The sequence below is a fragment of the Natrix helvetica genome, assembly GCF_964273705.1.
Source record: "Natrix helvetica genome assembly, chromosome: 5".
Classification (NCBI taxonomy): Eukaryota; Metazoa; Chordata; class Lepidosauria; order Squamata; family Natricidae; genus Natrix; species Natrix helvetica.
The window spans coordinates 40151732-40170192 of NC_138551.1; the positions used below are offsets into that span (position 1 = coordinate 40151732).

At 35.3% G+C, this 18461-nt stretch overlaps 1 protein-coding gene across 1 annotated transcript in view; it reads left to right on the plus strand.

Moving 5' to 3' along the window:
- The window catches only part of PIK3CB (phosphatidylinositol-4,5-bisphosphate 3-kinase catalytic subunit beta), a 51190-nt gene extending 33576 nt beyond the window's left edge, over positions 1-17614 (plus strand). The window contains exons 16-24 of the mRNA XM_081954779.1: positions 648-747; positions 3274-3452; positions 4218-4327; positions 5182-5260; positions 9808-9975; positions 11541-11664; positions 12712-12857; positions 14162-14294; positions 15887-17614. Coding sequence (XP_081810905.1) covers positions 648-747; positions 3274-3452; positions 4218-4327; positions 5182-5260; positions 9808-9975; positions 11541-11664; positions 12712-12857; positions 14162-14294; positions 15887-16024 — 1177 coding nt within the window. The 3' untranslated portion in view covers positions 16025-17614. The remainder of the gene's footprint in view (positions 1-647; positions 748-3273; positions 3453-4217; positions 4328-5181; positions 5261-9807; positions 9976-11540; positions 11665-12711; positions 12858-14161; positions 14295-15886) is intronic.
- Positions 17615-18461: the final 847 nt, after the last annotated feature.

Sequence of the window (18461 nt, forward strand, 5' to 3'; positions counted from 1 at the left end):
ATATTTTATACATTTGTGATAAAATATATCAGAAGATTCTTTTTTATTCCTCATAAAAATCACAATCATATATGTGGTTTCATTCCATACAAGATCGTTTTACATCGTAGGGTCTTATTCATTAATCCTTAGATCCGTTTTTTTGTCCCCCATTGAATCAGCATCTCAAAAACCATTGATCCAGCTGAGATAATTAAAGAGAAAGGATCCATCAGATTGTTCTTCAAATATTCCTACCTACAATTAATGAGTCAAAACAGTAATGATCAGGCTTTTAAACTGCAGCGTACCTTCAAAATGCCACCTTCTCCCTTTTGATTTCTAAAGCTGCAGTTCCAAAAGTCATGCTTCTACTCCTTTTGATACTTCTATAATCTGGAGCTCTGAAGTTATATTGACTTTCTTGGGGGAACTTGGGGGGATTAGATTAACTTCTGCAAAGGTCTTGAGTATTGTCTTTTAATAGGTATATTCTTTCCACGTGCAAGGGTGTACTTGGCTTTGAATTTGTTTATTTGTAGAGCAGTAACAACATAATTTGGTTTTTAAGATCTGCACATTCAACTATCTACCTTCTGATTTCAATATATATTATAAATATGTCTTTAAAATACATGGTTATACATTTATACATATATGTCTTGTAGATCAGAAATGCATATACCTGCAGTTTCTTTGCAGTTTGGTGTGATATTGGAAGCTTATTGTCGTGGAAGCATCACTCACATGAAAGTTCTTTCCAAACAGGTACTACTTATTTTAAATCCTTCCCCTGAGATTATTTGCACGAAGTCAGTATGATGTAAAATGCTTTTATAGGCCAGGCCTTTTTGAAAAAGCACCTAACAAATTCACAGTAGTTGTCTTATCTGTAGAAATAACCAGTAATTGTTGCTTAACCAGTTGTGAAATGCTGCTGACCATATTCATTGGGAAACTGGCAAAATAATACTTTTAGAAGGTTTTTTTTTTAAAATCTCCTGCAATCAGGAATGAATCTTTACCTCACAAAATAATTATCTACTCCTGTAGTATAAGAAAATGTCTGAATTATATGTTAACATACTTGAGTAAACCATTAAAAGTTAATAGCTGTTTTAAATATATTCAGTTTAGTCTTTTGTGGACTGTGACATTTTTTTGTGCACTTTAGAGGAAGTGCATGTCAGTGCAATCAAAGAAGGGGCAAAAATTACCAACTGTGCAAACACGGAAGAAATTGAACCTAGAAATGCTTCAAAAAGTTCCTGTTTCTCCAGCACAGGTTGAATTTGTTCCCTCATAAGATGTTTTCACAGCTCCGAGAATTGTAGAAAAGCAGGGATCTTTTCGTTTTCACAGATGGCTGACTTGACAAGTCTCTTGTCATTTTTTTAATAATCAAACTCTGGACAGCTTCCATAGCATCCTGCTTGGAATGACTCAGCCTTCTGTAAGAAAGTTTAAGCCTTGAAAACATGCTTTATACTAAAATCCTTTTTTTCCTTACAGAACCTAGTGAAAATATAAAAGTAGATGCTAATTACTAAGCAATATATATTTTCCAAGTTTATTAATACTGGTTTAAGTTTCAGATTTATGAAGAAGCTATTATTGTTCTTTGTTTTAGTAGTAAAAGTATCAAACACTGGATATTAAGAAATGTCTGACAATTCATGGTCTAAGGCAGGGGTGTCCAAACTTGGCAACTTTAAGACTTGTGGACTTCAACTTAGGTCTAAGGTCACATCCATAGCTTCAGCATTATGTTTCTAGAATTCTGAAATGAAGGAGGTAGTAATTTAACAAAATTGAGAGAAACAACCAAGAAAAATGTTTGTTAGCAGGTCCATATTAATAGACAACGTTTGTCAAAAGTAAGGTTAGATTCTGTATCTTTCATCCAAGATTTAAGGGCACAAAGACTGGGAAATTGATGGAGAATGTAAACTAATTTACACTGAAACAGACAGACATAAATCTAGTAAAAGAATTGAACGTTTTGTTTTTGTTTTTGCTCCTCACAGTCATCTTCACAATTGTTACATTTTAACTACTGTGGTTCCCCGAAAATAAGACAGAGTATTATTTTCTTTTGACCCCTGAAATAAGCACTTAGCCTTATTTTCGGGGAGGTCTTATTATTTTTGAGGTGCAGGAGGCAGCAAGCATGGTCACCTCTTGGCTGCTGCTGTGTTGCAATATTTTTGGGGAGGGCTTATTTTAGCACATGCGCTCAAAAACCCAATTGGGCTTATTATCTGGGGAGGTCTTATTTTCAGGGAAACACAGTATGCTTTTTTAACCCTGATAGATATAGAGAGCGGACCTGTTTGCATCCTGTAGACGTAAATGTACCAGCATCGAAATGTCTCTTCTGATAATAGCAATACCCTGGTTGCTATGTTATCTGTAAAAAAACTGCATTATGGATGATATCATGGTCATTCTAATCCATTTAGATTAGATGCTCCTGTTATTAAAGCCCTTTTTTATTGACCACATGGGAAAAAGCTTCCTACTTCATGATAAAACTATGTCGGTCACCCACTTGGAATCATATTTGGCTATCATTTTCTTTGCTTCTTGTTCAACAGTTAACAAATGTCAGCAAGGTCTTCAAATGTAAATTGTTTTAATATTGTTATATATTTATGCTTTTTTAGTTGCCAATAAAATAAACAGCTATGTGGGGAATTCTCTGTACTTCTGAGAAAGAACATTACTTCAATTTATTGTTAGCTTCTTTTGGCACAACGCTATCTCATATTTAAACTAAATTGATAAGAGGAGATGTGAGATAGAAAATTAATAGAAGTTAACATTTAGCTACAATTGCCCTAAAGAAACAAACGTTAAATCTCACTTCTGTGGCTCCCTTAAAAGTGGCTCCTACTATGTCAAAGGCTAGAATTGGTTTTGGTGCAGCTCAGGGAAAAATGCTTTCACCATATAGGCATCACCTTGTATTTTATATGGTGAAAATAAATATAAGGGGGAAACAAAATAATATCCTTGGGGTTTTTTTTTAGGACTTAAAAAAATTCAATATGCTGAGTGTTGAAAAGAGTTTGCATAATACTGTATAGTTACTTAATTTTAGAAATTATTGCCTGTACTTTGGATTATCCATTGACATATGCATACTTCATACATCTTAATAATTTATGATTTGGTTAAGCAATATTTGCTAAATAAGCCACGGTAGCCAGTACTAAACAAAGCACAAATGACCATGATATGTGAACCCATTCATTCATTCTAGAAAGTAGCATTTTCAAATATCTATTTCAGGTTGAAGCACTGAATAAGATGAAGACTTTGAATAGCTTAATCAAGCTGAATGCCATGAAGCAAAGCAAAGCTAAAGGGAAGGATACAATGCATACCTGTTTAAAGCAAAGTGCATACAAAGAGGCTCTTTCCCATCTCCAGTCCCCTCTAAATCCGTCAGTCTTACTTTCAGAACTTTGGTAAGGTGGCCTGCTTACATTCATCCATGTATACTGTACTATAAATTGTAGTATTTAAAAAAAACAGAAGGCTCCAATTATTTAAGTTCTGTGCTCTTTATTGCTCAGTAGACATGGCCCTGCATAAGGCAGCATTCCTACATGTGGCTGACATTTTCTTTTTCTCCATCTTAGCCATATAAGCAAATCTCTGTTGTTTTAAGATTAAAATGTCAGTTCTAATTTGGAGTGAAGTTTGGATTAACCGTTAAACTGTTAAATGTTTAGCATTTCCAGAAATAATGGCTTAAGTTAATAATTTATTGCTAATTGTATTATCAAAATATGTACAACAATAGCCTATGTGACAACTTTTTAAACACAAAACTCAGTAAAATTTGGATGAGAACACTCATTCAAGTATACTGAATTGGTTTTGTACAATTGCTAGAATTGTTTTACACCAGAAATTACAATAAATTTCTTCTGTCTCTGTCTCTCTGTGTCTGTCTGCCTCTCTCAGAGAGAGAGATATTGATTTTCAAAGTAAATATGCATCTCTATTTCAGGTTTTGTATTAGTAGCCACTAATACCAAGTAATGTGCCAGTTTGCCAGTATAATTGATATTGAAGCAACAGAATGAAAGTTTTGAAAAGCATTTGTCCAAGTTCTAAAACTCCTTTATAGAATAATCTTCCATCAGACTTATTTGTTCCCAATACATTTTTATGGCTCATTAATCTTTTAACTGAACTCACCAAAAATGTTATTACCTTTGTTCTAGTATAGAGAAATGTAAATATATGGACTCAAAAATGAAGCCTTTATGGATAGTATACAGTAACAAAGCGTTTGGTGCTGACATGGTGGGAATCATTTTTAAAAATGGAGATGGTAAGTACATGGAAAACTTCATTTTCTGCTGTTGGCATTTTAATGTTAGATTTACTAACATAGTATTTTGAACTTGAAGTCTTAGACTTAAAAAAAAAAACAGGTGTAGTGGAACATTGCATTATTTCAGGCAGATTATATTGACATTCAGTCTGCGAAATAGTATTTTTTTTTTTACAAATCCAAATATGTTTTATCGATGAAAAATTTCCATATACACGTAGTCCTCAACTTATGACCCCAATTGAGCTCAGAATTTCAGTTGCTGTTTTCAGCCATGGGGGGGGGGGGGTTTAGTGCCGCTTTCAGGCATTTTGGGGCTGTTTTGGATGTTCAGTAGTAGTAAATAAATAGAGAGGGAAATTGTACCCTTTGATTTCCTTTCCTATTAATTTACTGCTACTGAACATCCAAAACGGCCCAAAAAATTGCCTTAAAAAACGGCTGGAAATAAGCTGAAATGGCTGAAAAATAGGCAGGGATTCACTGGTCAGCCAGTGGTTTCCTGAACTGGGCAGAATTTTAACAAATGGTTCACCCGAACCTGTCCGAACTGGCTGAAGCCCACCTCTGCATGATTCAGTCAAGGTGCCACCTGGTTGCCTGCTAACTTTACTCCTCTTCACTCCGACCACATGTGGGAATGTCCTTGGTTTCCAGGAGAAAATATTTTGTTTTGGCTACAAAATCACCAGCTATCTCTATTCCCCCCTCCCTATGCCTCAGCTCCAGTGTGGCAACACTGAAGCCTAAAAAATGGCCTTGGTTAAGTCAGCTTCGGGGTTGACAGACTACCTATATATTGCACATTTTTCAATTATTTTACATACCCTATCTATCGATTTTTGTTACAGATCTACGACAAGACATGTTAACTCTTCAGATGTTACGTTTAATGGATTTACTTTGGAAAGAAGCTGGGCTAGAACTTCGGTAAGTGAATTTTTAATGTTGTTTCTTAGATTGTCAGTATTACTAGTATTTTTAAATACTATTTATTTGAAGACATACAAAATGATTCAAAGTTACCTGCACAACTTCAGATCATTTCTAAAAGAAATACTTCTTTATAGTTAGCAAGAAATAAAGCATATATTACCATTTTTAAAGAACAAATCCTATACAAGTATGCTAGTTTAATTTGATAAAAAAGGATTTTCAACAATACAAAAATGTGGCATCCTGATTTTAGCTTTATGTAATAAGAAATTAATTGCTGCCCTATAGATAACAATAAAAATAAACCATTAACCAAGATATGTTAGTTTTTAATATAATGTCATACAAGAATATTTCATTATCTACGATAGTATAGCCACTTGTCTAAAATGGTATAGGGTCTCCTGGAGGTTGGAGTAGAAGACCTCCAAAATCCCTTTCAGCTCTATTCTGATTGATTGTCCCTCATTTATGATGGAAAAGACCAGATTTAAATGCTTGTATTCAAATTGTAGCAAATCTTTTGAAATGAACTATTAATATTATAATATTTTATGTGTATCATGAAACCTGAGGTATCTATTTTTGCACATAGATTTCTTGAAAAAATTCGTTACTGTATTCCACCCTATTTATTAAATCCCAGAAATCTGGAACATCATGAGTGTAACTATCAATCCCAGTCTCCCTCTACAGCTTTTCAAATCCTTGCTTAAATCATCAATCTTCACTTTAAAGTAAAGCTATTTTTCTCTGAGCATCATACTAAGTCCTGTTGGAATACCACGAATGGCAACAGAATAATTGATACTTTGTGGTGCCATTTTGGTGGTGGAAATATGATGCAGCTCACTGTACTTCGGTTTCCAAGTTGCCAGTAAGTAAGTAAACAAATAAATAAATAAGACTAGCAAGGAAAAAGAATAAAATGCCTATTTATTTATGTCTTTACTAATGATATAAAAATAGTACTGATTGCATTATTCATATATCCTTCAGCATGACAACACTGACTCATGCTCATACTTTACCCAGTTTATAAATGCTACTCTCTAAGGAGCTTCTGTGCTTTCCCTCCTTGGGCCGGTTACTCTCGCTCAGCTCAGCTTTCACTGGGTTGTTGGGAAGAAAATAGGAAGATGTATTAGATATGCGCATCACCTTGAGTTTCATATATAAGAAAGGCAGAATTAACAACAGTAGTAACAACTTCGTACACTGTATTTTTTTTCCTTTGTTAATGCTTAATGTATTTACTTAGTCCTTGTTTAAATGGGCAGTTGTGCAACATTTGAAAAGTTACTTTGCTTTTTCTCAACAGTGGATATAAAAGAAACAAAATCATTTTTTTAATGATAGAAACTATATCCTTAACTCACCAGATGGTAATCTGGAGCTCATCTCTTAAATATTTTAGCTTAACAAACAGAATGAACTTCAGGCATATGGTAATCACTCACACAGATAAGAGCAATATTTATCAACAAGTAACCCAGGAAAGAAATAAGGTATTCATGAGAAAATGTTCTATAATTATGCATCTGATAGCCGAATAAATTAAATACAAAAGATTCATTTAGGAACTATTACTCAGAGAAAATGTGTGGTTATGTGCTCAGAAATCAGTTACTGATTTACCATCAATTTGGAAACAAAACAAAAATCCCTGATTTTACAAATAAGCACTGTAATTGTTACCAACCTCTTAAGAAATGTTGGAGGGGGTAGAATTACAATTAATTCCAGCAGAAGACTTTATGCATGTTTTTAAATATACTTTTTATATTAGTGCTAAAAGCTACAAAGGAGATGTAAGCCAATATTGATGCTATTGAACTGCAGAGAGGATGAGAACTTAAAAGATCTTACAGCTAAGTTCATGTTGTAGATTTCCTCAGTGTTTTATTTGAAAACCTCAAATAAGAATTTTCACTTACATTTTAAAATTCTCATTAATTGTACTTTGAATTCAGTTCCAATTTCCAAAGAGTAGAGGTGGGCAGCACAGCATTCATATTCATCAGAATGCTCACCAGACCTCAGTGGTGGGTTTCTACCGGATCGCACCGGATCGCGCAATCCGGTTGGCCAATGAACCCGGAAGTAAGTTTCCTGCCCCGCCCCTGTCATGGGAGCGCTTGCCTGCTCTCCACCAGCTCGGGCGCAACCGGAGAAGTTTCTCTTCTCAGAAATGTCTTCAGCGCCCAAGCTGGTTTACGCTGCAGAGACGAAATGCCAGCCTTCGGGTTGCAAAGCCCACCTGCCTCCCCTTCGCGCCTCTTGCAGCTGCCAGCTGCTCAGGAAAGGCGGGAGGCTTCAGCTGGCCAACTTGTGTAAGACAAGACAGGCAAGCTGGTGGGCGCATGACTCTGCCCAGGACAACGTAGAAGGTGCAGAATCAGCTCTGTCTGAAGGCGAGAAGGCTCGGAGCCACCACCACGCCTGCTTGCCCACCAGCCGAAGCCTCCCGGGAGGTTTTGGCTGACGGGTGCGCGGGGGGAGGTCCAAGCTTTTTGCCTCCAGGCAGAGCTGATTCCGCACCTTCTACGTTTTCTCCGGCAGAGTCATGCACCCACCCGCCTGCCTGTCTTATCACACAAGTTGGCCAAAGCAGCTTCTCTCTCTTCCTCGTCCTGCCAGCCGAAGGAAAAGCCCGGGGAGACGGGCTCCGCGCGCTGCTCTGCCGGGCTGCCGATCCTCCGCTGACCCCTAAAGAAGAAGGATTGGCTGCGGCAGCCCGGCAGAGCAGCGCGCGGAGCCCGTCTCCCCGGGGCTTTTCCTTCGGCTGGCAGGAGGAGGAGAGAGAAGCCACTTCGGCCACTCTCTTCCAGACGCCCAGCTGGGACCGAAAAGGCACCCTTTTGGCCAAGAAGGGATCAGCTGTGGATGTGGAACCGCGGGGTCTTTTCAAGTGCGTAAGCTGAGCAGAAGGAACATCCGTTCCTCAAACCTGGACAGTGCTACTCCCACCTCCCCATTGTCCGAGTTGCAGCAAGTGAAGTGCCACGGGCGGCAGGGAAAACGAGGCTTCTTTGCCAGCCTCCCAGCTGGCAAAACAGAAATTTTCGCCAACTGGAAGGTGTGTGTGTGTGGGGGGGGGGGAGAGAGTGAGAAAGAAAGAGCAAGAGAGGAAGGAAGGAAGGGAGAGAGAGAGACAAAGATAGAAAGAGAAAGAAAACGTTGGAGAGAGAGACACAAGAAGGATGGAGGGAAGGAAGGGAGGGAAGGAGGGGGAACTAAGTGGGGGAGAGAGACAAGAAAGAAAGAAAGAAAGAAGAAAGAAAGAAAGAGAGAGAGAGAGAGAGAGAGAGAAAGAAAGAAAGAAAGAAAGAGAAAGAAAGAAAGAGGAAGAGAAAGGAAGGAAAGAAAGAAAGGGAGAGAGGCACAAGAGGGATTGAAGAAAGAAAGTGGGGGAGAGAGACACAAGAAAGAAAGAAAGAAAGAAAGAAAGAAAGAAAGAAAGAAAGAAAGAAGAAGGAAGGGAGAAAGGAAGAGAAAGGAAAGAAAGAAAGAGGGAGAGAGAGACAGAAGGAAAGGAAGGAAGGAAAGAAAGAGGGAGAGAGAGAGACACAAGAAAGAAAGAAAAAGAAAGAAAGAAAGAAAAAGGAAGAGAACTTATGATCACAATTGAGCCCAAAATTTTGGTTGCTAAGCAAGAGCATTGTTAAATGAGTTTCACGACATTTACAAGTTGGTCACTCCCACCCGGTCACATGACCGCTAAGCCACGCCCACAAAATAGGCCACACCTACGGAATAGGTTCTTGAAACCCACCACTGCTAGACCTCAATCTTCAAGGAGGACTTTAAATATATGTATTTATTTAAACATTCTTGAAATTGCTCAGAATTTGATGTTCTTATGCAAGATCTTGTGTTAGAAAGTTGCCAGATTTTGGAAATCTGATATGACAATTTCTGCTGAAATCTTATGAGATTTCTGTAGGAGAGAAGGTTGCCAACCCTTGCCATAGATAAGCAGGATATAATGTGATTAAAAATATAGTTTATGTTGAAAAAAAAGAATATGCGAAGAACCTTGTCTAGGAATCTATAAGAAGTACTTCTCTGGCTACTCCGCTCAGACAAATAAGATCCAAACCCTATATTTATTAGGATCAACAACTAAAAGGTACATGAATGAGCTTCCTAGAACTTTTCATCAACCTAGCCCTAGGTAGACAATAGATTGAGAAGAAATAGAAACACTAAAAATGTGGCCAAATATTTAATTAGTAACTGCAAATGACCTCTATGCAAATGTATTTTTCTGGAAATCTCATGCATTCTTTCTTTAAAATTTTTTTCATTTGGCCAACATTCAGTTGTAGTACTTCGAAATAAATAAGGGAGATAGCACCATCTGTTGTGGAGTTTTAGAAATTCAGAACAATGCTTTCTGCTTTCCCCTTTTTAATTAAATACTGATTTTGGACAACATATTGATTTAAACTCTCTTTGTAGAAAATAAAATCAGATAAAAATAACTTAGATAAATAAAAATATTGTGACTTAATTATAAACTCATGTTTTTTTCCAAGATTGTTGCCTTATGGCTGTTTAGCAACTGGAGATTATTCTGGTTTAATTGAGGTGGTTTCAGCTTCTGAAACAATTGCAGACATTCAACTCAACAGCAGTAATGTTGCAGCAGCTGCTGCATTCAACAAAGATGCTCTGTTAAATTGGCTTAAAGAATACAATACTGGGTATGTAGAAAATTCTTAATTACTTCACTCCTGTGTTTTAGCGATCTTTCAGTTTTCTGATAGATTAATGACATTTGAGAAAGTCACTACTAAAGGAGTTGTGACAAACTGGTTGGTCTTCAGTGGTGCCTCTGCCCAGGGACTTAAACAATATATCTCTTGTAATTTGCAATCATTCTTTCTATCTTTCCATTTGTTGTAGGGGAACGGGATGTTGTTAAACAGTCTCATTGTCAGACATTGATACAGTTTTCACAAATACATTAAGACGTTGCACAGTACTCCATAAGCAAATACATCTATATTTTTATGTAATATTCTCTACACCGATAGAATGTGTGTGTGTGTGTAAAAGAGAGAGAGAGAGAGAGAGAGAGAGAGAGAGAGAGAGAGAGAGAGAGAGAGACGAGTGGGATAATAAATTGATTGTAATTTCTAGTATAAAACAATTCTAGCAGCTGTTACCACATACAAAACCAATTCAGTACACTTTATAAAAATTACTAAATATTTAGTGATATTTTAAAAATAGGCTGGAAGGAAAAGTTCATACCATTACAAATTATATTCCAGAATATTATAGAAAATTATATTACAATAATCCTGCCGAATGTGAAAGAAAAATCCAACTTGATTATTGCATTTCCAACTATTGTTTTCGTGAAAGAATTTGCTACAGCCATATCATTTTTAACATTCTCACCACCCTTATGATTTCCTATAATGTTAGCATTTTTTAAATTTAAAGTGTTCCTTTCAATTGCATTCTTTGATATACAGGTAATCCTTGCTTAATGTCCATTTATTCAGTGAGCATTCAAAGTTACAGCAGCACTAAATGAAGGGACTTACCACTGTTCCTCAAAGTTCTGGCTGTGAAAGCTTCTCTCACAATCACATGAACAAAATTTGGGCCCACCTGCATTTTGGTTGACTACCTACCTGCTGCCACCTCCCACTGCCAGTCCTTCTCTGCCATCGCACCGTGCACCACTGCTGCCCTACCCAGAACCATCTTTTGCAGCTAGAACCTTGTCTCATGTACTCAGCGAGGAATTTCATGATAAAATGGCAGGATGCTGCAGCAACACATGTGATTTTTTTAATGTGTGAACTTCATTGCATTGCTGTACCTTGTTCTTGCAGAAAAGCAGATCTGTAGGCAATTCAGATGATACAAGTTTTAGGGCTTAAAAACGCATATGATTTCTTGCTTGTAGCTTACAGTGTTTTGTAGAGGCATACAATCGTTGTGTCAAATAACAATAAAGAAAATAGATCTTAAATCACTTCATTAATAGTTACATGATGTGAAGATGTAATTATTGGGGAAATGGCTATAGTATGTTGTGAATTAGCGGGAAGTAATTCCAAAAGTTCCTTCTGCATTTGCCATTCCATTTTGCAAGATGTTTTTTTGATAATGTGTTCGGAGTTGTTTTGGTAGAAAAACTGAATGAGCCTCATCTCTGTAATTTAAGCAGCTCTTAAAGTATATATGTAGTATAAAATTATAAATACCTAGTTCAAGTCTGTTTATAAACACCATTGTCTTCTTAATTTAGAGAAGATTTGGATCGAGCTACTGAGGCATTCACTTTATCTTGTGCTGGCTACTGTGTAGCTACTTATGTCCTGGGCATTGGAGACCGACACAGTGACAATATCATGGTCAGAAAGAATGGTCAGGTAAGAGTCAAAATGTTAATGGGAATATGTTTGTTTGGAATGTTCCAGTAAAGACATTCACTCCCAGCTCAGAATGATGATTGTTATGCCCCTCATTGCCATGTGGCTTTCTGGCATGCAATGATCCTAACAGTGATTTTGTTGGGAAAAAAGTTTTTTCACAGTATATTGTTAACTTCATCATTCCCATAAAATCATTCAATAAATATTTCATTTTCTAACAAATACAACATTTCCACATAATAGGAAAATAAGGCCATGACTTTAAAAATATTTCTAAATAGGCTTTTGAGTAAGTTCATGCTTTGCATATCTTCTTTGATACGTGACAATAACTTCAACCTTAGATATGTGTGAAGTATTGTGTATTGATTTAATAAAAGAATCATTATAGTACTCAATAACTCAAAGAGTTATTATCTGCTCAAGCCTTTTTCTCCTCTTGGCTTCCTTGCACTAAATGCCATTCACAAGATTTCTTCCTAATGCAGCAATTTTCTCTCTGTGAGTAAGAAGCTAGCACCTGTTTTGATTTACCCTCATCCTACTTGGCAAACATTAAATTGCTGTTTAATTCAATAAGAATGGTAGTAACTCAAAATTCTTAGTGGGGTTATATTTTTTTCAGGCAAAGTAGCAAGTAAACCGTTGCCAAAAATATAGCTGAGAATACTTGCCTAAATATAAATTCTGTCCTGAATGAATAATTCTAAGCTCTGAATGGTCATTAAGGACTGAAGATTAAATATTTCACTACACCAGAAGCTCACCTTGTTCCCAATACTCTTTTAAGTTTCCACTAACCCAATAGCCGCTGCATTTCTTCTAGTCACATCTTCCTCTCCCTTCCAAAGAGAAATAAGTTAATCATTTAGGTGGTTTAATTGAAAAGATGCAAATTATTAGTTGACAACTTGCAATTATTCATTGCAATTGAAGAGATGCAGTTGTAGTTCATTGCAGAAGAATTTAAAAATAAGATAATAGTATTTTGTAATGAATAATATGAATATTTTTCCATAAATAATGACTTATTATGTTTCCCAGCTGTTTCATATAGATTTTGGTCATATTCTTGGAAACTTCAAATCCAAATTTGGAATTAAAAGAGAACGAGTCCCTTTCATCCTCACATATGATTTTATTCATGTCATCCAGCAGGGAAAAACTGGAAACACAGAAAAATTTGGTCGGTAAGTACTAAGCGTGTCAGAATAATGTAGTTCTGGTTTAGTCTTAGATCCATATGTGACAGAATCAAATTGATGCTATATGAAACCTTGGTTGGTGGAAGATGGGAGATTAAGCAGGGTTAGACCTGGTTAATATATAGGAAAGCTCCATACTGTCAGATAGATAGGAGTGGAACATTAAAAGAAAGATCTAAGAAAGCAATAATAACCCTCTTGTTGCCAAAAAAAAATCCCAACAACAACCCAAAAATGGACGTATTATCCATGTAAATGGACATATTATCTATGTAAATGGACATATTCAGGTTGTTATAAACAGTCATGCTTAACTTGGGAAAGTAGATTTTACATAATGTCTAGCTTCATATTTGAAAGAGGGCAACTAATATGATAGACATTATAGGAAAAGTAGTCTCTTTTATAGGCATTCTTCTGTACATCAGATTATAACAATTTGAACTACTATTTATTTTTAAAAGAATTCTTGGTGTGTGTGTGTGTGTGTTTATGTATGGACACACATGTGTACACATGCAGTCTATTATCTTTATATAAAATCTTTTTTGCTGATCACAAAGTCATATATTTGAATTCTTTTGAAAGAAATAAGGTCTCCTTTTTTTAACAAGAACAAAAATGATTTTTTTTCTACTTGTTAGAAAACATGCAAAAGTATTATCATTAATACCTTAAGAACATAAATGAAAGTTGTTAAATGTAATAATTGGAGAACCACTTTTTCAAACAATGCCCATTATTCAGTTGGGGGAATAATGTCTTTAAATTTATATAGAATAATCAAAAAACAGTAGTAATACTGTGAAATGTTATTCTTTCTCTTGGAGAATAGTCAGAAAAAATTGTTTCCAATCACTGATATCCAGGATTGCATGAATTCATTCCTAACATCAGATATTAATGCACTCATATTTCTGATCCTGAGGAATCTTTACCTATGATGTACTCACTTGTTCCATGTCTGTATGAATATTTCTCACTCTAATTTGGATTATAATACACAGTTTCATTCTTTCAAATAACTAGAGTTACCATGCTCTTAAATATGCTGTTGCTAAGTAGGAAGTGGAGCAAACTATTTGCAAATAAGTACTTTTCAGAATAAATAAGCTGTACATCTTTTTTTTCCAAAGAGTTGCAAAATAAGAAGCAGTGATGATGTAAGCATCAACTATCAGTGATGAATTCATTTTGTTCATAAATGTCTTAAACCAGACCCTCCTGTGCAGTCTGTCTATTTTTATTGCCCTGATTTACAGTGTTGTTTTTTGAATGCTAATGTTAAGGTTCCGCCAATGCTGTGAAGAAGCATACTTGATCCTGCGAAGACATGGCAACCTATTTATCACTTTATTTGCACTGATGTTAACAGCTGGGCTTCCAGAGCTAACCTCTGTTAAAGACATCCAATATCTGAAGGTACATCTCTAATAATTTAGGGATATGGAGAAAACATGTTCAACTCCTTCCTTGTTTGGCGAAACTCATTTCTTAATTTTTAGCCAGATCTTATGCTCTCCAAGAAAACTGGATATAGATTAAAGAAATAATTAAAAGTGTAGTCATATTGTATTGTATATTTTTTCTAAATTCTGTCAAAGCTTTCTCAGAGTAATTATCTAATATATATAAATATATATTACTATTTCTCATACAAGATGAACATATGCATCTACCTAGACAGCAGTATTAATTCCAACTACTGTAGTATCATCTTCCTAAAATCTCAGGCAGAGACCTTGAACAGCCCTGCACCAATATCCACCTCAACTCCCTAACCCAGGGATCTCCAAAGTTGGCCACTTTAAGACTTGTGGACTTCAACTCCCAGAATACCGCAGGTCCACAAATCTTAGACCCCTGCCCTAAACTAACCCAAGATACTGTATTATTGAAAGGCTGTTCCCCTCATGCCTTTTCATTGATCATGATGGCCAGACCAGACAGGAGTTCAGCAGTATTTGGAAGACATCATGTTGCCCATTCTTTCTCTTTAGAGACTCTTTAACTTATTTCTTGGACAATATGTGTGATAACATATAATTTATGCACTTTTCTAATAGCTTCCACTGAGAAAATACGCAAGGATACATAACAAATTTTTGCTTGTTTACCCATTTGACTCCTGAATAATTCTTTAATAAACAGGGCAAAAATAATTTTCCAAAAAGTGAACATCACTTTTAGCATTCTTATGTAAAGAATGGTGAAGTAAATATGTTTTCTAGCTTAAATCACATGCTTTAGAAAGGACTCTATACCTGGAACTTTTCAGATTCTTTTTTTACTGAACTGATTCTTTCATGAAGAAATATTTGATTGTTAATTTTGGTTTATAAATAAATATGCAATTGATATTTACTCAGCATCTGCAAACTTTCAACATTATTTATATAAAGTATTGTGATAAGTTTTAGTCGTTTTTTTGTACCATAAAGTTTCTGGCCATTTGTCTCTGAATCCTATATTCTGCTTAATCTCCAGTTGTGAATTTCTAAATGCAATTGTTTGATTTACGGGGTAAAGTGGACAAACCACTTCACATAATTTTTTGATAAAAGAAGGGTAAGATCCTAATGTTGTGAATTTCAAGTGGTGGGAAATCCTTGTGGATTTTGTCAAATGTCTTTCTACCAATTCATTCATAATTTAAGCCACAAGTTAATAGAATACCCCATTCCCAGAGATGAGCCTAAGAAGAAACCTTTGAATTAGTGAAGTACTTAGGGATTACTTTGTAAATTAATAACTTTTGATTGTAAGAGAATCAAAATTCCAGTATAATTCCTGAACTGCAAATCTGGTACGATTATCATCATAGCTTACTGTTGAATTGTTAAATTCCTTTCATCTAAAAGTAAAAAATGCTAGCACTATATCATATTTTCGTTGAGTTCTGCAAACCCACAGGAATTAAATGCAGAATAATAGATCTTGTCAGCAGTCTGCAAAATAATCTGAAAATATAGTGCACACAAGACAAATAACCATGGTTTTGTTACTGTTCTTAGGACTCTCTTGCCTTAGGAAAGAATGATGATGAGGCATTAAAACAATTTAAGCAGAAATTTGATGAAGCACTCAGAGAAAGTTGGACTACAAAAGTGAACTGGATGGCGCACACAGTTCGGAAGGATTACAGATCCTGAATGATGGATGAATTTGCACTAACCTTAGAAGTTATCCTGACAATAAAGCATTAAAGGAGAACAAAAACCCTAACTATTTAAAAAGACACCCAAGAAAATTACCTAAAGATTCCTGATTGTTTTGTACTCTGCTTTGGGAATGCTTCAACAAGATTTTGCAGAGTCAGCAATCGCTTCTGCTTACTTTGCACACTGAAAGTGACTACTAAAGTTTTATATTGTTTTGATACAGTGTAAATATTTGGGACTTTTTATTGCTTAGACTCAAACTCTGATTAGATAATTAGAGATTATTATTTTTTTTGAAGAACTGGTACTAAACTCCACTAGAGGTTTCCACGCCTTTAATTTTGCTTCAAGTGAACTTTAAATGTGTCAATATATTTTTACTGGCATAAGCATACATTCTACTGTACATAACAGCATTCATAATATTGCACAACAAATAGCTGCTTATTGGTTTCTACTGCTGCCAGAAAAGAGAACTCTATACTGTACTTAAAAATGGGAACATGTAAACAGATTATGCCTTTTATTATAATGTTGTATAATGTGCTCAGTGTAATGTTTTAAATTTTATGTGGAGGAATTATATTTAAAAGATTTTTCAGCTCTTGGAAAATTCTACAAAATGGACTGCTGAACCTCTTTTTAAAAAAATCCATAGCATCTGAAATGTTGGATAATGTCAATAAAAAGGAGTTCGCCTTTCAGTATTCCAGTAATATCTGGAACAGACAGATTGTCCACTCCCATGTAATATATGTAAGCATAAAAACATGAATAAATATAAAGCAAAATCTCCTTACAAGGTTTATATATATCTCCCAAAATATGTGTTTGTTAAAACCTAGAGGTTTGAAAAAAAAGTTCCATTTTTAAAAGGACTTTCAAAATGAAGACAAATCCACTATGCTATACTCAGTGACAAAACATTAAAAAGGAAAAAAACAGATGAATTAAAACATAAACAATTATATGAATGATTCTGATTCTTTTGCACCTTGTTTTGGAATGCTTCAGCAAGATTTTGTAAAAGTAGTATTAGAATTCTGATTAGAATTATTATAACTATCTGATTCTGCATGTTGTAATTGTGATAAAAGTATTTTCCCAGGATGTTTGTATTCAGCCTTAAAATGATTGTGATTGAAAAACTGGACATGCTTTAATTTATGAAACGAGGTACCATGTTTTAAGGCAGCAGACCCTAACCTTTTGGGTACTAGGGACCAGTTCTGTGGAGATACTTTTTACGCAGACCAGAGGGGGGCGTGATTTCGTGTTCTGCCTACATCCTGTGGATGAAACATCACTTGTTTGCGCAGCCCAGTTTCTGCCATATTTTGCTACTGATGACAATGGAATGTTTTAAATCATATGAGCCTTTAATATATTATACTAGTGTTTTCCATCTATTTCACCCCATCCCTAGCTTTGTGCCTGCTGAATTTCAGACACAGATAAAGTCAGTTTATATATTGCCTTAGGTATCAATGTGAAACTGTCTGTTCTTCTTCCCTTTGTAACTCCTTTACAGTATATGGTGTGAAATGTTTAAGGCTTAGTTATGCAAAAAACAAACAAAAACAGACTACCAAAGTTAGCTCAGACAAAGTCCTCTATTCTGTATAATTCATTTCATTCCTGTCAATTTTATTATTCTACCTTCCTCCCCTTAACTCATACAGCCCACTCCTATGTATGTTTTTTCAGCAGGAACAGAAATAATGCAAGTGAAAACAATGAGTAATGAATTTTTCATTTAGAATTCATCCATTGAATTTATTTGGTTTTGTAATTGAAATGAATGAGATGTATTCATTCTTTTAGCTTATTAAAATGAATGCACATCTGCATGACCAGCAACTGTGCTTTTCTGAAGCGTCTTTGTTTTAAGACACTTTGATATTTGTCATATAGCTTACGTTGTATGTTACATGGCATCAAAAAATTGTTAAATCTTTTCCATCAATTATTGTGGGTGCTAATGGAGTATTATTACAAATAGTAAATATAAAGATACCTTCCAGTGGAACTCAGCTCCTGGTGCATACATTGGTACAGTATATCCATGCAATTTTCATAGCAGCAACGAGGAAGTGATTTGTCATTATCCTTTCCCGGGATGCTGGATATTTGCATTAGTTGCACTTTGTTGCTCCTAAGTGACAATAATCTTTTTATCTTTTTACTTTTACCTTCACAAACAGAACAGCTACTTCGGATTTTTCTTTTTTTTTCATCATCCTTCCAAACAGAAAAGGCATGTTCACCTTATTTATATTTTATTAATTCACAAAGGGAGATGCAAAATAATGTATTAATTACTGAATCATCATGCTGATTTCTTATTCAAGCTACCAAAGAAAAGAGCGATACATTGAGAATGATACACCAGTTGCAAAGAGAAATTTCATAAAAGATAGAAAGATGT